This window comes from Spermophilus citellus (genome assembly GCF_964194105.1).
Source record: "Spermophilus citellus genome assembly, chromosome: 15".
Classification (NCBI taxonomy): domain Eukaryota; kingdom Metazoa; phylum Chordata; class Mammalia; order Rodentia; family Sciuridae; genus Spermophilus; species Spermophilus citellus.
The window spans coordinates 73062433-73079410 of NC_138195.1; the positions used below are offsets into that span (position 1 = coordinate 73062433).

The 16978-nt window shown below is 45.5% G+C and overlaps 1 protein-coding gene across 3 annotated transcripts in view; it reads right to left on the reverse strand.

The window, feature by feature from the left end:
* Nucleotides 1–11766: 11766 nt before the first annotated feature.
* STN1 (STN1 subunit of CST complex) overlaps nucleotides 11767–16978 on the reverse strand; it is a 45062-nt gene continuing 39850 nt past the window's right edge. For all 3 annotated transcript variants that reach the window (XM_081268344.1, XM_081268343.1, XM_081268345.1), the window contains one exon: nucleotides 11767–15277. In XM_081268344.1, the coding sequence (XP_081124470.1) occupies nucleotides 15120–15277 (158 nt within the window). In that variant the 3' untranslated portion in view covers nucleotides 11767–15119. The remainder of the gene's footprint in view (nucleotides 15278–16978) is intronic.

Genomic DNA, 16978 nt, shown 5'->3' on the forward strand with positions numbered 1-16978 from the left:
TGATTAAAAAAAAATAATAATGATCATATGCATTCTTTGTCATTTAAAAGATAAATTTTTTAAAGAGAGAGTGAGAGAGGAGAGAGAGAGAGAATTTTTTAATATTTATTTTTTAGTTCTCGGCGGACACAACATCTTTGTTGGTATGTGGTGCTGAGGATCGAACCCGGGCCGCACGCATGCCAGGCGAGCGCGCTACCGCTTGAGCCACATCCCCAGCCCATTAAAAGATAAATTAAAAAACATTTTAGACTGATATTTGAATCAAATATTTGTGAAACCAAGCCTTGTAGTTTTATGGGACACAGCTTGAAAATCTTTAGTCCAAGCCACATGATGGACAGAATGGGCAGGGATTAGCTTCAACCATGCATAGGAGTATTTCTATGGTAACTGTCACCATAGCATCAGGCCATGACAAGAGTGGTAAATGAGCTTGTGCAGAGTGGGGAGGGATGCAGCATGATGTCTTCTTAGTTCTCTTTCCAGGAAATCCCAGAGATTTGCTCTTGTACCTTGAAAGAGGATGTTTGCAAGTGGTGACAGGTGCAAATGACCTCTTTGCAAAGAGCAGCCACATTTCCAGCATTCCAATTTGTACTCAGGAGGCTCTCCTGGGACCAGATTCATGCTCCTAGTTTGCTTTATCACTCCTTACCTCTTACCCTCACCTGTTCACATTACCCAGGTGCAAAGGGTCCCACTCCTCCATGAGAAGCAGGAACTCCCATCCAAAAGGGAATCGAACTCAAGTCACACTGTATTTCCACCCTATGGAATGAAAAGAAAATTAATAGAAAACATGTGGGCTTCTCCTTCCCTACAGACCCTATTCACACCCACTGGTGCTCTATCCACCAGGGAGCAGAACTGGGCATCCCTTCTCCAATATTAAGGTCTACACCAGTTCCCTAGAGATTTTCTTAGAGTGTTAATCCTGATTTAGTAGGTGTTATGGGCCTAAGGGGACCTCTTAAGATTCATATTGAAATTCTAGCCCCTGTACCTCAGAATGTGACTGTATTTGGAGAGAGGATCTTGAAAGTGGTCATTAAAATTAAATGAGATCATAAGGATGTGGCCTTAATCCAATATGACTGATGTCCTTATAAGAAGAGGAAATGGAAGCTGGGCACAGTGGTACAGCCCCGTAGACCAGCTTGGGCAACAGAGTGAGACTCTGACTCAAAAAAAAAAAAAAAAAAAAAAAAAAAAAAAAAGAAGGATATGGAAGAGGAGAGATGAGAACACAGGTAAACACAGAAGACCACGTGAAGGACCACGTGAAGACACAGGGAGAAGACAGCCAATTAGAAGCCAACGAGAGACCCTTCAAAGAAACTAACCCTGCTGCCACCTTGATCTGGGATCTAGCTTCTAGAATTTGAGAAAATTTCTGCTCTTTAAACCACCCAGTATGAGGTAGCTTGTTATGGCAGCCCTAGCAAATACATGTCTGGGGAGGGAACTGAGATTTTGTATTTCTAACAAATCCTGGGTGCTGCTGATGCTGCTGGTCCAAGGACCACAGTTTGAGTTGCAAAGACACACAGAATCTGGTTCCTTTTCATTTTATGGTACTGTCAGCAGCTTTGTAAGTCACTAAGCAGGTGAGGAGAAGGACATTTTTCTTTTCAAACTCTGCCTTCCTTAATATACCCAGGGCAGTTTTTCTTCATTTTATTTTTTGGTACTGGGGTTGAACTCAGAGGCACTTGACCACTGAGCCACATCCCCAGCCCTATTGTGTATTTTATTTAGAGACAGGGTCTCACTGAGTTACTTAGCACCTCACTTTTGCTGATACTGGCTCTGAACTCGAGATCCTCCTGCCTCAGCCTCCCGAGCCACTGCACCATGCACCCAGCTTTTCTTCACTTTTTGAAGATTACAAACATGGTAGCACCTTCCCAGTTCTGTAAATGAGTACATGGACAATAACAAGAGGGTAATGACAGGTGTCTACAGTGGGTGGCTGCTACCCTGTCCCCATATTCTTAGAAAGCGAGCTTCATGTGGCCAGATATCTCCAAAATTCAAGAGAAGCCAGAAATTTGGTTTTTTACATTAAGTCTCTGGATTTTTAAACTGTTAAATATTGGCAACTCCATTCACTTAATTTCGCAATGTTGTAAGACAAAGGAGCCCTCTGAGCTGCTGGATGTGTTCTACATCTTGTCTTGGGTGTACACCTTTATAAAAATCTATCACACAGTACAATGAAGAGTCATACAATTTACTACTTACAAATTATGCCACAATTTTTAAAAGTTTTTAAAAATTTGCATAGCAATGATATGAATCATATTTGTTACCTGTGGGGCCAAAGGCAGGGAAGGAATAGGTTGGCCTTACAAGTATGTCTAGCTTATGTTTCTTTTTTTAATATTTATTTTTTTTAGTTTTAGGTGGATACAGTATCTTTTATTTTACATTTATGTGGTGCTGAGGATGGAACCCAGTGCCTCAAGCATACTAGGCGAGCGCTCTACCACTGAGCCACAACCCCAGCCTCTTTTAGCATATGTTTCTTTAGAGAGGGAGAACACGGTGGGCCCCACAGGGGAGGTATTAACAGCTGGTCCATCCCTGGGGTTTCTAGGTTCTGCTTTATCATTTTTTTGTACATTTGAGATAACTCATAATCAAACATTTGCATTATTAAAAGAAATAATGCCTGTGAAGGCACGAGCCCAACCGAACCCCTGGGAATCATTCTCTTGGCTCCCCCTGGACTATGACGCTGTTCAGGGAGGAACATGTGCTGCCTTTGCCCAGGTCTCCTCCATCTTCAGTAAACACGTATTCCCTCTGTGCCCTGGTGTGTTGTGATGTCACCCCACCCACTCAGCCAGTGTTCCATAGGACATTCACCACCAGAAGCAGAGTTCTCAGTGCAGCTCAGCTATGGTCAAGAAAAGCTTATGTATCAACCCAAGTTTGAAGACACTCTGTGTCAGCTTCACAGTCTACACCCACCAGAGAATGGCTTCTCAGACCCAGAAAACAATAATTCCTAGTGGTCAAACTCACCTGGTAGGAGCCTGGTTTTCCACTTATTAACTGCATGTCCTTAGGCAAGTTGGTCTCTCATCTCACTTTTCTCATCTGTAAAATGAGACTGAAGAGAGTCTCTGCCTTTTAGGGTTTTAACATGAAGATTTAAATTTACTTAAATGATTCTGCATAACTATTCAATAATCATTAGCTATTGTTAAGTAATTAACACTTTTACTTGAGTATCTTGCTCACATCATGGAGTAAGTCTGAAGCCATGGGGTTACTAAATCAATACCTAGCCACCAAAGGGAAAACATCTGCAACTCTGATTCAAGTAGCCCATGCAATCAAACATTGTCAAGGCCTCTTTGCAAGAACAGAGAAAGTCAAAACTTGCTTCCTGCCTCCAAGGAACCTACCTGTTTCTAACATCAGTGAAAGGCCCCAAGTTGCTAAAGCCAACTCAATGGAAAAGAAGCTGAGGTTGGTTTACTTCTCTGCCTCAAGCCTCTGGGGCAGTGTTGCCTGGCAGTCTGGCTTGTTGATCCCCTGGGGTTGCTATGTGGAGCTTGTTGCTCAAGGTAATCACCCAGAGCAGCACCCTGCCAGTGGCCTCACCACCCAAAAAAGGGCTTTAGACGTGACTAATTAAGCTTTAAAGGATGATCACAGATCCAGGAAAATTTGTTCCCTAGAGGAACAGAATATCAGCTACTTTTCAGTTGGCAATTCTTTGTCTTTTAAGTCACAAACATTAAGTTTCTCCCTCTGAAATTCCAGTTCTCCCATTTGTGTTCTCTAAAGATGCCATTTTCTCTGGTAAATCACTGGGATTCTGGGTTCCTGGAATGTGAGAGAGCCCATTTTCTATGTGGGCTTTTCCTTGCATTTCAGCGGTTTATTCTTCCAGCATTTTTGCTATCACCAGAGATCTCCTGAATCCCCTTTCCCTTCCCTTGGTGTAAAAGTCCTGTGCGCTTTCTGTGGTCTGCTGAGCAGAATCTAGAGGTAACCCGGCCTTTTCTATTCTCCACATGGTGACCCACCTCCCAGTTCTATTGCATCAGTGCCTCGGCCTGTTTCCGTCCCCGTTACAGCTCAGGTCCTCCCTGGATTGTTGCAGTAGACACAGGCTCTCTGGTCTACTCGCCCCAGAACATGTTCTTCTGTAGTGCTCCAAACATAAATGCGACAAATGTAAATCAATGCCAGCTCTCCGCTTAGAGTCAAATGCTGACCCTCCCCCCTCTGTACCAGAGTAAATGTTCCCAGGACTTCTGCATTATTAAGAAAAGCCAGAAATTTGGATTTTTTTGTTTCTTAGTGATTACATTTTACACATTAAAAAATTAGAAAACATTACAATGTCTCTCGTTGACTCTTGGCCCCCAATTCCCTATAAGAGGCTCTGCAATTACCCACGTCTCCTATAGGCTTTGATGCACACATGCTACCTTTTTAAAGGACATGGATGGTAGTCAATTTTTCAAAGTTGCTATAAAATTTTAAAACCCTGATGTCAAAAAAAGTCCTTTTGCACCCGAGTGATAAACCACATAGGCATATGCCTTGTGGTCCACTTGATTGAAAGTTCCGGAAGACAAGGAGCTTTGTCCAGCATCTCTTTCCGTACTTGGCCTCATGCCTTGCATATAGTTGGCACTCCATAAGCACACTGCCCACACAGGAAATATTTATTAAGTACCAATGCTGTGCCTAATGCTGAGTCTGTCACAGACTTCCAGGTGAACCAGGTGGGATGTAGGCAGCCTCAGAGGGGACAAGGGAACAGTTTGGTCTCGAGCCTCACACCAGACTCATCATCCGTCTGCAGGTTTGGTGCCTGCCCACCTCTCATTTTCCACGGCCATCAAGTCCACAGCAAATGGACAGAAACAGCAGATCACCTTCATCTCATAGTCTGCTCATGCTGATAGCCCAACCTCCAACAGAGTGCTGAGACCAGCATTCCTAAGCCAGCTGTCATTCCAGGGGCACAGTTTCTATTTCTTGCCCTCTACCAGGACAAGACAAGCCGGGACATGACAGAACCACAGGCATAGGCAGAGCCTGCCGACTCTACCAGGGCTGGGCTGGGCTGGGCTGGGCTGGGCTGGGCTGGGCTGGTTGCTCTACTGAGTAGAGACTTCAAGCTTCTTCATGTTGGGAGAAGACTCATTGCTCAGGCATTTTGGAATCTCCTGAGTTCGGTCTATTTGCTCACTTGCCTGCATTCACTGTTCCGCACAGTCAGATGAGAACAGGCCTGTGTGCACTGGACACCTTCCCTGCTGATGGCAAAGCGCCATGGTGAGATTTTTCTGATCAAGAGTAGATGGACACCACCGAAGACACCACCCCCATGCTCTGAGGCAGTGATTTCTGCAGCAACACAGGACAAGTGTTTTTTTTTTTCTTGGTCACCAATCACAATCCCGTGGGAGGGTCATAAGCAATGTTCCTGGAACCACACTGTGACATCACCCCTTCTTCTCCCACTCAATAGAGTATCCTGGAATGCAAGTTACCCATAGTGTGAGCTCTTATCTTCTGGGCTGGCAGGAAAATTATGTTGGTAGTAGCAGGATAAGGCAGATTCTCCCTCTGGGAATCTGTGAAAACCCAGATTATGTGCAACCCACTAAATATGGGCAGGGCCACTCTTCTCCAGAGACCAAGGCCTCTGCAGACATCCCAGGATTCCAGCTTACACATCTGCATCCCTTCAAGGAAAGAGGCTTGTGGCTCCTTCCCTCCCAAGCTTCAGCTTGGGGCTCTAGGCTGAAGATGGGAATCCTAGGCTGAGACTCTGTCCCTCTGAAGATACCACAAAGCCTCTCCACAGAAGTCCTGCCATCCTGCCACCTGCCACAAGACTGTCAGGGAGTGCATTCCAGTCTGCAGGACCTGGGGTCCACTAATCTCCAACCAGTCCCTCCCCAGGCTCCTGGCTTTCAGCAAACATGTGCCTGGCAGTCTACACAAAAACTTCTCAATTCAAACCAAACCTCCCTGAGGCAAGGCTGGCTTCCTACTGAGAAAGAAGAAATAAAATACAGGACAGACAGATCTCAGCTAATAGCTCAATACAATATCCTGCCACCTCATTTGTATTAGAATAATCTAATTATCTACAAATTTCAGTGCAACACAAAAGCAGCGCTTGTCAGCAACACAAAAGCAGCTTGCTTGTGCTGTTCAGGAGAGCTTATGTAACACCTGCCATGTTGCGTGGCCGGAGAGTAGAGCTAAAAAATGGAGGACATTCTGTCCTCACCCGGCCTCATTTCCTCCATTCCCTGTCCTCAGAATAAAAAATGAAGACCCTCCAACCCAAGGGAGCAATTTCTAGCCAAGATTATCAAAATGGGTGCTGCCCAATGGTCCAATTAACTGCACCAAACCCTGTCATAAATGGAAATGAAAGCAAGGGCCTGCTGGGATAATTAGGCTATCCTGATTCATATGGAGGAGGTAGCAAAACCATTTCTACAAGGAAAGCTCTCTCCTCGCCTTAATTAGCACTCTCTTAAAAAACATTCTTGGGTTTTCACAGTTAACTGACAGGGGACAGTATCACTGAACCAGCACTGAATAGTGTCTGGTCTGATAAGTCTGAGTGGATAATATGGTGATTGTTTCTAAACAGATCACGGTCAATGGAGGGAAATTGAGGAACCAGAGACGGGTAAGGAGAAGTGAAAGGCAGAGACCAGGTAAAGATACACACGAGAGTTTATTTGTCAGAGCTGACAAATAAAGGCCATCTCTCTGTAGGAGAGAGACACAACACAGGCTTGGGGTCTGGGATTTTTATAGGGCAGGCTTAGGAATCAGAGCGGAGGAGGTCCTCATACCAGCAGTTAAGGGTTGGGTTGGTATGAGGGAGAGGTGGGCCTTTCTCAGAAGGCCCTTGGGAGGGAAAGCAAAACTGTTTCCTTAAAATGGTGGCTGTCACTTAAGATGGCCATCCAGATGCTAAGCAAGGACCTTATGGTAAGAACTATTAATATTCTGGGGGTTTATGATCAGGCGCTTGTAGTAGCAAGTCGGGAACTCTGAGGGTTAAGCTCTTTGGGATGTTTATTCTGGCTGTTCATTAACTCATAGCAGCCAGGCAGGTTGGTTCTAGGGCTGATGCCACTACCAGGACATGACTGGCCATCTTCTGACCCTCTTAGAAGCAGGGGCTACTCTCCAGGGTAGAACCTTTTCCGTGTAAAGGTTCTCAAGATGAATGCAGGCTCATAGCACTCACACTAAGAAACACGGGGGCGGGGGGCGTGGCAAGCAAAACCAGAAGTTGTTCTTTACCTGGTTGGAAAGTGATGAAACATATTGATAATACAATGTGGGTGAGCTTGTGGGCAAACAGTAAACTCATCAGTCATTGCCGCAGTCTGGCTGGGACACAATTCAGGAGCCACTTGTCAAAAGAAACGAACTTTATTTTTAGAACTACAAACACCAAACAAAACAGCTCCTCAGGAAAAAATCCTCAGAGCCCAACTGCCACCACCAGCTTCCCACAAGCCTCTCACCCACACAAGCCTCACCACCTCCCACAATCCTCCTGCTCTTGAGGCCGATTGGCTGGGTTGCGTGGGCGGAGCCAAAGAAGTCCCCCAATGAGCAGCTCCGTGGTCTGAAAGGGCAGGGAAACAGCCCAATGAACATCACCGCAGAGGAGCCAATCAGCTAGATGTTGCTGGGGCTGCTGTGAGCCAATCATCAGCTGGCAGTCTGAAGGGCGGGGAAACAGCCCAATGAACATCACCGCAGAGGAGCCAATCAGCTAGATGTTGCTGGGGCCGCTGTGAGCCAATCATCAGCCGGCAGCTGGAAGTTTGCTGGCAGCTGGAAGTTTGCTGGGGCCCCTTTGGCTGTGGCTCTCGACAAGTCATTGAACGCATGGTCATTGGATCTGTCTTTTCAATATGTAATTTTCAACATCTATTCAAAGTTTTATATTATTATTATTATTATTATTATTTTAGTACTGGAGATTGAGCTCTATCCCTGAGTCACATCCCCAGCCCTTTTAATTTTTGAGATATGGTCTTGCTATGTTGCCTAAGATGGTCTAGAACTTGTGATCCTCTGCTTCCGCCTCCCAAGCAGCTGGGATTACAGGTGTGCACCACTGTGTCCAGCTATTCAAAATTTTAAAATTCATATCCTTTCCTCAGGCAGTTCCTATAAAGTCCTTGCTTAGCATCTGGATGGCATTTCTGAGAAAGGCTCCACTCCCTCATACCAACCCAATCCTTAACCACCCACATTAGGAGGTGCCCAGCTCTGATTCCTGAGCCTTCCCTATAAAAGTCCCAGAACCCAAACCTGTGTTGCCTCTCTCTCCTATAGAGAAATGGCCTTTATTTGTCATCTCTGACAAATAAACTCTCATGTGTATCTCTGCCTGGTCTCCCTCTTTCATTTTTCACTTACCTATCTCTTGTTCCGTTCTTTCCCTTCAGTTCCATTGCTAGAAATTTACCATAGAAAATATACTCACTCCCAGGTAGTGGTGGCACAGGCCTGTAATCCCAGCAGCTCGGGAGGCTGAGGCAGGAGGATAGCGAGTTCAAAGCCAGTCTCAGCAACTTAGTGAGGCACTAAGCAACTCAGACCCTGTCTCTAAATAAAATACAAAATAAGGCTGGGGATGTGGCTCAGTGGTCAAGTGCCCCTGAGTTCAATCCTCAGTACCCCCCACAAAAATAGCAAAATATACTCACAAATGTATGCCAAGAAAAGAAAAATATACAAGGATGTTTCCTGCTGAACAGGTTGCAATAGCAATAAAGCAGAAACAATGTTTCTCAACAGGAGCCTAGTTAAATATACTTTGGGACAGCCATACATTTGAATTATGTCACCATTTAAAAGAATGTGGTTATTCTTGCACATAAAATGGGGAAAACTTCCAAGATGTAGTATTTAAAAAGCAAGGTGCATGTAAAATGTGACACTTTTCCCCCTAGGATATGCAAAATAATATGGTTTATTTTTCTAATTATATATACATATATATGCATATACAAACACACAATCTTTGAAAAATATCTAGTACCTGGGAAGTAGTTGATCATTTCTCCCTTTCTTGGAACTTTTCAGTATTAAAAAATGTGTTATTTCTTTAAAGAATGAAGCTGTCTATGCATAAAAGTTGAATGACTCTATTTTCCAAAAATAGCCAGAGCAATATTCCCTATCCTGCATGTCCTTTAAGAACCTTGTTAGTTTGCATCAGAAGGTAGAATTTACTCCCATCTTCTTGACCTGGTTGGGACTTTGTGACAGCCTTGACAATTAGAATGCTGTGAAGTGACACTGCATGGCTTTGGGCTATGCACAGAATGGCCATGCACCTTCCATCTGGCTCATGCTTTCTGATGCATTGAGTGACACTCAAGTGGGTAATGTACATATGACACTTAGAATAGCACCTGGCATAGCGTTAGGTGCCAGTGAATGCTGGGTGATTATTTCACATAGGCAGCCCTTGTCTTTTTCTTTTTGTGGTGCTGGGGATTGAACCCAGGGCCTTGCACATGCTGGCAAGTCTCCACCCTCATGCTCTCTTGGGATGCCTGCCCTGGAAACCCAGCCACGATGATGTGAGGAATCCCAAGCTAGCCCATGGTTCAATAATTTGAGTATATTTAGTTGGTGCAAACATTACCGCTGATTTCAGGACATTTCCATTAACCAAAAAGCAACTCCACCACTGAATCCCCTTCTTCCCTATGCCTGGAAACCACTCATCTATTTTTTATCTTAAGGATTTTCCCATTTCCTGGACTTTTCATATAAATAGGATCATTCAATATATGGCCTTTTGTGTCTGGCTTTTTGTAATTAGCATGCCTTCAAGGTTCTTCATGCACAAAATGACCACACAGCGTCCATCTGCTCGTGCTGTCTGTATCACAATTTCGTTCCTTTCCATGGATGAATAATACACCACAGTGTGGATATCCCACCTCTTCTTTTGTTTTTGGCACTGGGGATTGAACCCAGGGGTACATAGCCACTGAGCCACATCCCCAGCCCTTTTTATTTTGAGACAGGGTCTCATTGAGTTGCGTAGGGCCTAAGTCACTGAGGCTGGCTTTGAACGCGTGATCCTCCTGCCTCAGCCTCCTGAACTGCTGGGATTACAGGCATGTGTCACCACACCCAGTCTCTTTTAAGTACTGTGATTTATTTTTTAGTTGTAGATGAACATAATATCTTTATTTTTATTTATTTTTATGTGGTGCTGAGGATCAAACCCAGGGCCTCATACATGCAAGACAAGCGATCTACCACCGAGCTACAACCCCAGCCCCTTTTAAGTACTTTTAAATCACCTAAGTATCAGATAATAATGTATTCTCAAATGATAATGATACATACTTAAAATATTTCTTTCATTAAAACAGGTTCCCTAAGAGCAGTCCTCCTTTACAATTCAAATTTAATAAGGACCATTGGGGAGAACTACAGTAATAAAATAGCACTACTTCCAACCCAGACTTTCCAGTTCAGACTTCTTACCAAATCAGTCTGAATTAATGAGACATCATTTTACTGTCTCTATCTAAAACAAAATAAAAAACACCCAAAACCAAAAATAAAAATAAAAAAACCCTAAAGCTATTATGTGGTCTTCAAAATGTCTCTCTTTATATTCCAAAATGAAAACCTATCATTTTACTTTGAAATACAGGGAGGGCCCAGAGCCTCTTCAGGAATTTGGGGTTTGATTTTGACTTCCTGTGAAATGGAATCTTGTGCTGTGCTGTCTTACTGTTGTGTTTACTAATAAATACAGCAGAGGTTAACTGGTAATGCATTGCTCAAATTCAATAAAAATGGGCTGAATATAAAAAACAATTCTGGATTATATGGAAGCCCACTGGCGTAGGAGTAGGGGCTCACACTGAGCCCCTCTACCAGTGGAACACCATGCAAACAAGAGCTCAGCCACAAAGCTTTGTTCAAAGACACCCTCACGCCTCAAGATGGCCCCATTCTCCCCCCAGTGCCTACCAGTGAGCTGCTTCAATCTTGAGTTTGCTATAGGCGTCACGTAAATTTAGTACAGAAACAATGAGACTTTTCTTTGGGAGAGCTTCTGTAGAAGCCACTTGCGGAAAAGAAACCACATTAGTAAGAAAGTGTAGATGTTTTCGCCAAAAAAAAAATTACTAGTTTGCTTGATTTCAATCCTTGGCCCCGAGTCTTAGGTTCCTCATCACTGAATGGACCTCTTTCCACTTGGCTTTCTCTGGGCCAGTGTCCTGGCACACCATCAGAGAGGAAAAGAATTACAAAGAAGTGTCTTATAGGGATGAGGAGTCCTGGTGGCTTACCAGATGGGGATAATCATGGATCTTCACACAAATCCTTGACCAGACAGTAGTATTATTTGTCTTCTTGCCTACATCGATTATATGTGAGTCCACGCCTCCCGAAACCCGTGAACATAAAGATCTAGAGGTTCACTCAGTACCTCTCCTTTTCAGGGGGACCCTCTGCTGGCCTCACCACATAGGCAGTGGCCCCCATAGTTAGCCCCATTTTCCCTCACCTTCTCAGCTTTTCCATTGCTGTGGGAGAGGCCCACCTCATTCTTGGCTTACTCATAATTCAGGTTATATGAGTGGGTTGGGGAGTGGAAATAGCTGTATCACTTTTGTACATACGACATTTGCTAATTGTAATAATACCAAGTATAGGCTAGTAGTTGATTATTATTTTTTCCATATTTTTTATTGGTGCATTATAATTATACACATTAATGTGATTTCCTGTTACATGTTCATATAGGTACATGATATAACAATATAATTTGGTCAATACTATTTTATTTTTACTATTGTTTGAGATGGGGTCTTCCATGAGCCACCACACCTGGCTATAGACCTGACATCTTACTTTTCAAAAGTCATAGGTGTATTACTTCAATAAACATTTCTAGTAATCTTTCTTTGGGTGTATATAATTATTCATGCATTTCCCAAATGTATCAGTGAGCATGGTGTGCTCATACAAAAGCTGATCCTGAGGCAAAGGCTTCTATAGAGCAAGAAATTCATCTGAGAGGTCTACTGAACAGGAATTGGGAGAAGGAAGAGAGACAGGCAGGATCAGACTAGTGGGTATCAAATTGGCAGCTACTGTGGGCGCATGTTGCTTCATCCTGCAGAGCTCTGGAAGACAGTGTAGAACATGTGCTGTGACAACCTCTCACCTGAAGGCAAGGGAGCTGGGACATCTACACAGGAGGCTGCTCCCAGGGGATGTTGGTTCTGCACTCTTCAGTAGAAACAGCCTTCTAAGCTCTGGAGAAAGCCACTAGGAAGGCAGACCCTGGCAGCTGGAAGTTCTCAAAGATGTGCCAGGCACTGCTTTCAGTACTAGGGACAGACGAAAACGAAAAGGGAACTTTGCCCTCATGCAACATTCCTTCTACCAGAGGGGCAGACCATAAACTGGGCAGGTAAGAAACATCTGGAGTGTGTGAGGCATCCACAAGCTGAGGAGGAAGGAGAACAAGTTGGCTACAATCAGCAAAGAAAGCTGCAGGCAGGCCCCACTGTGAAGGTGACACTCCAGCAAAGACCTGAAAGAGGGGAGATTATCTGGGCAAAGAACATTCTAGGCAGACAGAATGTCAAATGCCAAGGCCCTAAAGCAAGAGCGCACCTGGGGTGTGAAAGCAGCCACGCCTAACAGCTGAGCAGAGTGGCAGGGGCTCAGCAGGAGAGGCCAGGGGAAAGAGGCTTCCCATCACTGGCACGCCTCAGGCTCCTACCTGGAGGGAGACCAAAAGTCACAGGGAGTGGGAGCGTCACAGGACCAAGGTTGCTACACTGAGGATGCCATAAAAAGGGACAAGGGCAGAAGCAGGGAGGACAGTGAGGGGCAACTGCAACACACCCAGGAGGCAGAGGTGGAAGAGAAGCTGTTGGAGTCCAGAAACATTTTGAAGGTGGAGCCAAGATGATCTGCAGCAGATTGAATATGGGGTGTAAGAAAGAAAGAAGCCAACAGACAGCCTGAGAAACCAGGAAAACTGCACAAGGGTCAGAGGGGAAGTCAGGGCAGCTGGGAGCCTGGATGTGTGCGGATTAAGCTTGTGGTGTCATCTCCACTCTGTCAGCAGGAGGCTGGATACAGAGGTCTGAGCATGAGGAGATGCACAGCACTGAGACAGTGTGACCCATGAAGCTGGCTGAGAGCCCCAGTGCTATAAGCCAAACTGAGATGAGGTCTGGGACTGGCCCTGAGTCTTCAGGGAGATAGAGGCTGACCACTGAAAGGTGCAGCCAGGGAGTGTGGTGTCCTGAAAGCCAAGTGCAGCAGGTACTTCTAGGAAGAGGGAGTGACCAACTCTACGTCTTTGTGTACACGTGCTATAGGTACAAATGACACATATGCAGAAACACACCATTGATGTAGGACACGCACACAGGGAGCTTTAGATCCAGGGTACTATACTATACAAACACATCTTTAACTCGATTTCCTTCTCACTAACCTATCACTAGTACCCTGTAGCAATTGTATCCATCTGTTCCAACATTTTAGCAGCTGCATAATATTTCATTGTATACATAGATTGTAATTAACTTGTATTCTATAAAGCTTTCCCCTAATCATAGAACTCTAGATTACCCTGTGACATGCGCCTGTGGATTCATCCTCTCACACTGTGTAGTTATCTCCTGGAGATGAACCCCTTGGCTGCTCTGTGCCAGAATATGCCCTTTTTCTGTTCTGATTCCAGACTCTCCTGGGAGGCTCCACCAATCGAAGATATATTCAATATGGAAATACCACGGATTGAAGAACTACTGGGAGTTCATTCCAGGAAGGGCCTATTCAGAGACCTTTCTGAGCATAGTTGAAACAGGACAGTTGTCTGTACAACAATGTTAGAAGTCGGCAGAAGTGTGGGTCAAGCTGCAGGTACTAGCTCTCTGCCTGACAAATGCAGCTGAGGTGGATTTGTGAGGGTAGAAACCACTCCGTGTCCACAGAGGGCAGAACAGCTCTCCAGGCCTGCAGTATCTCCAGCTAAGCCACTGAGACTCTATTACGTCAAGAGCCAACACAGCAGATGAAGGCAGATGTGCCTTCTGCAAAATGACTGTAATTAACTCCAAATCTGTTTCTCCATGCTTTATTTTTGCTGGCTGGATTTGTCGTTTTCTGTTAGAACAAGCTTACTACATGCCTCAGATGGTTTTTCTTTACCTTGTCATTCTGAGCAAAAGCATGACTCCATCACCTGTCTGGGCATACACCAGGAGTCTCTATCTTGATGGCATCAGCACCTCTGGCACACTCAACAGCAACCTTGAAGATCACATCTACCCCTGCCAGGCTACTGACACCTCTGTCCCTTGCAGAGGCACTGAGGGACCATGTGTTTAGTCCTGCAACACTGGGAGTGCAGGGAATTGTTCTGTGACACCTTTTAATTTGGAAGGGAAATAAGTGCTGAATACAGAGCCACACCTCGAACCCCTGCCTACTTCCATCTCTGGGGGAGTCGGTAAACAGCAGCAAACCTCAGGCCCCGCCACTGGTGCTGGAGCCTCAGAAAGCAGAGGTGAGGGGCTGTCATCCAGGAAGCACCCCTCCCTTGCCTGGTTCCTACCCACTGGGAGTGGCCACAGGGACATAGGTGACAGCCTGAAGGCTTGCCAAGCTTAGAACTCGTGATCTGGCCATAGGTTCCTGAGTTCCTGCAGTGCAGTGCAGTGCCTTTGACTCTGTGATGTCCCTTCACCAGGACAGGGCCTCAAGCCACAAACACACCAATTAAGGTGACAATACTGTTTCCTCCCCATTCTGCTCCTTGAGCCATGCCCCATCCAGACAGGAAGTCAACAGGGAGGAATTTCTTGTGTGAGGGGCTGAGATCAAAGTCACTGTACCCCAAAGTCACAGCACATAGGAGGCAGCTACATCTCATTCCCCAAGTGACCATACTAAAGTAGGGTTAGGTTTATTATGAGGTAACTTCTTCCAGACATAAGCCCTGCAAGATGTTTACAATTAGAACCTGGGGCGAATGCCACCTTGTCCTTCTGCTCCTCAGTGACTCCGAGGGCCTCTGCTCAGAACGCCTTGTAGTAGCGGTCCATTGTGCTGATGATGTCACTCTGGTCCTCCAGCAGCTCCAGCACTTGCCGCAGCACGGCCTCACTCAGGCCTGGGTGGAGGCTCAGGTGCACACAGGCCAAGATATGCTGGAAGTGGCAGCCCTTCTCCATGTCTGCAGGCAAAAGGCAGGTGGCTAAGCTTCACTATGACCGTCAGGCCCTCCTCTGTCCTATCTGTAAAATCTTATGCATTAGAATTATATAAGTATTGGATCGAGACATAAAATGTGTTTCTGAGACAAAGTCAAACTTCATCACTAAAAGTAAACCCACCCCAGTTTTCATACTTTGAAGACCCTGGCAGGGCCACACATACCCAGGACCAGGCATACTCCAGTGCTCTACCACTCTATGTGGTTTTCATATGACAAAATGCTTTAGGCTGGAAGGTGCTCAAAGGTATTGTAGTATTGGGAAAGTATGGCTTGACATTTGGTGCATCCTTGCACCCTGAGGCAAGCCATAGCACCCCAAGCTTCAGTTTTCTCACCTAGGGCTGGGGGACAAGGGACTGATCACTTCTGAAGTTCTTACCAGTCCCAAGGTTCAGAGGCTGGTCCTGGGCTAACAAAGATGTACTAAATTGCGACCTCTAGTGGTTGCATCTACTCCTTAATCCTCCCAATTGGTTTAATGTTCTCCAGTTTCAGGCAAGCACAGAACTGAACACCTACTGTGTGTGTAGCACTGAGCAGGGAGGAGCAAGTACAGTGTGGCTGATGAAGAGCTGACCCTGGAGCCCAGCAGACCTGAATGCAAATCCTGCATGTCAACTGGGGCAAAGTGGCTCATAAGAATAAAACCACCTACTTTACAGGGTGGTGTGGGGGTAAAATGAGATCCACGTGCTTCTTAGCTAGGGAACAACCATGATTCTTCATCACTTTCATAACATGAGATCACAGCCCGCCCCCGACTAAAGAAGCTTCAGCCCTTTCCCATGGAGCTAACTGAAGATGGCGGGATGCGCTGCTGATGGAGGTGGAGGGACTCAGCACACCAGCTGCAGAGCAGAGAGCCCAACCCAGGAATTTCACCAGCACTTAGCTTTTCACCTTAACTTTGAGGCCCAGGTGCTTTGGCTCAGGGCTGAATTGATTCCCAGGCATACATGGGGCTCTGGGCAGTGCTTCTGACAGCTGTAGGCCTTAAGCCATTTCTCCAGTAGGTGGTTCTGTTGGAAGGGTGGTGTGGTAAGCTATTCCCAAAGTCACCTTCCAGTAACATGGGGATCATGCCTTATGCTTTTCTTTTTTTTCGATACTGGAGATTGAACTCAGGGGCACTTGCCCACTGAGTCATATCCCCAGCCCAATTTTGTATTTTTATTTAGAGACATGGTCTCACTCAGTTGCTTAGTGCCTCAAGTTTGCTGAGGCTGGCTTTGAACTCATAGTCCTCCTGCCTCAGCCTCCCCAACCACTGGGATCACAGCCACTACGCCCCGTTTAGACTCTTCTTTATATGAGATATTACTAGAAGACAGATGAGTAGTAAAAGCCTGCAAGCAGTTCCCTAGGGGTTAGGACAACAGCAGGCAGCCCTGTATGGGACAACCCTCAGCCACAGCAGGCTTTTCTGCAAGGTGCTTGCTTGGGGGCCATGGTTGTCTTGGGGGCATTGAACTGATTTTATTTATTGATTTATTTTTGCAAGGTTAATGATCAACCCCAGGATCTCATGTGTGCTAGGCAAGTACTATACCACTGAACTACATCCCTGGCCCTTATTATTTTGAGAAGGGTCTTGCTTAGTTGCTGAGGGTCTGGCTAAGTTGTCCAGGCCGGCCTCAAACTCAAGATCCTCCTGCCTCA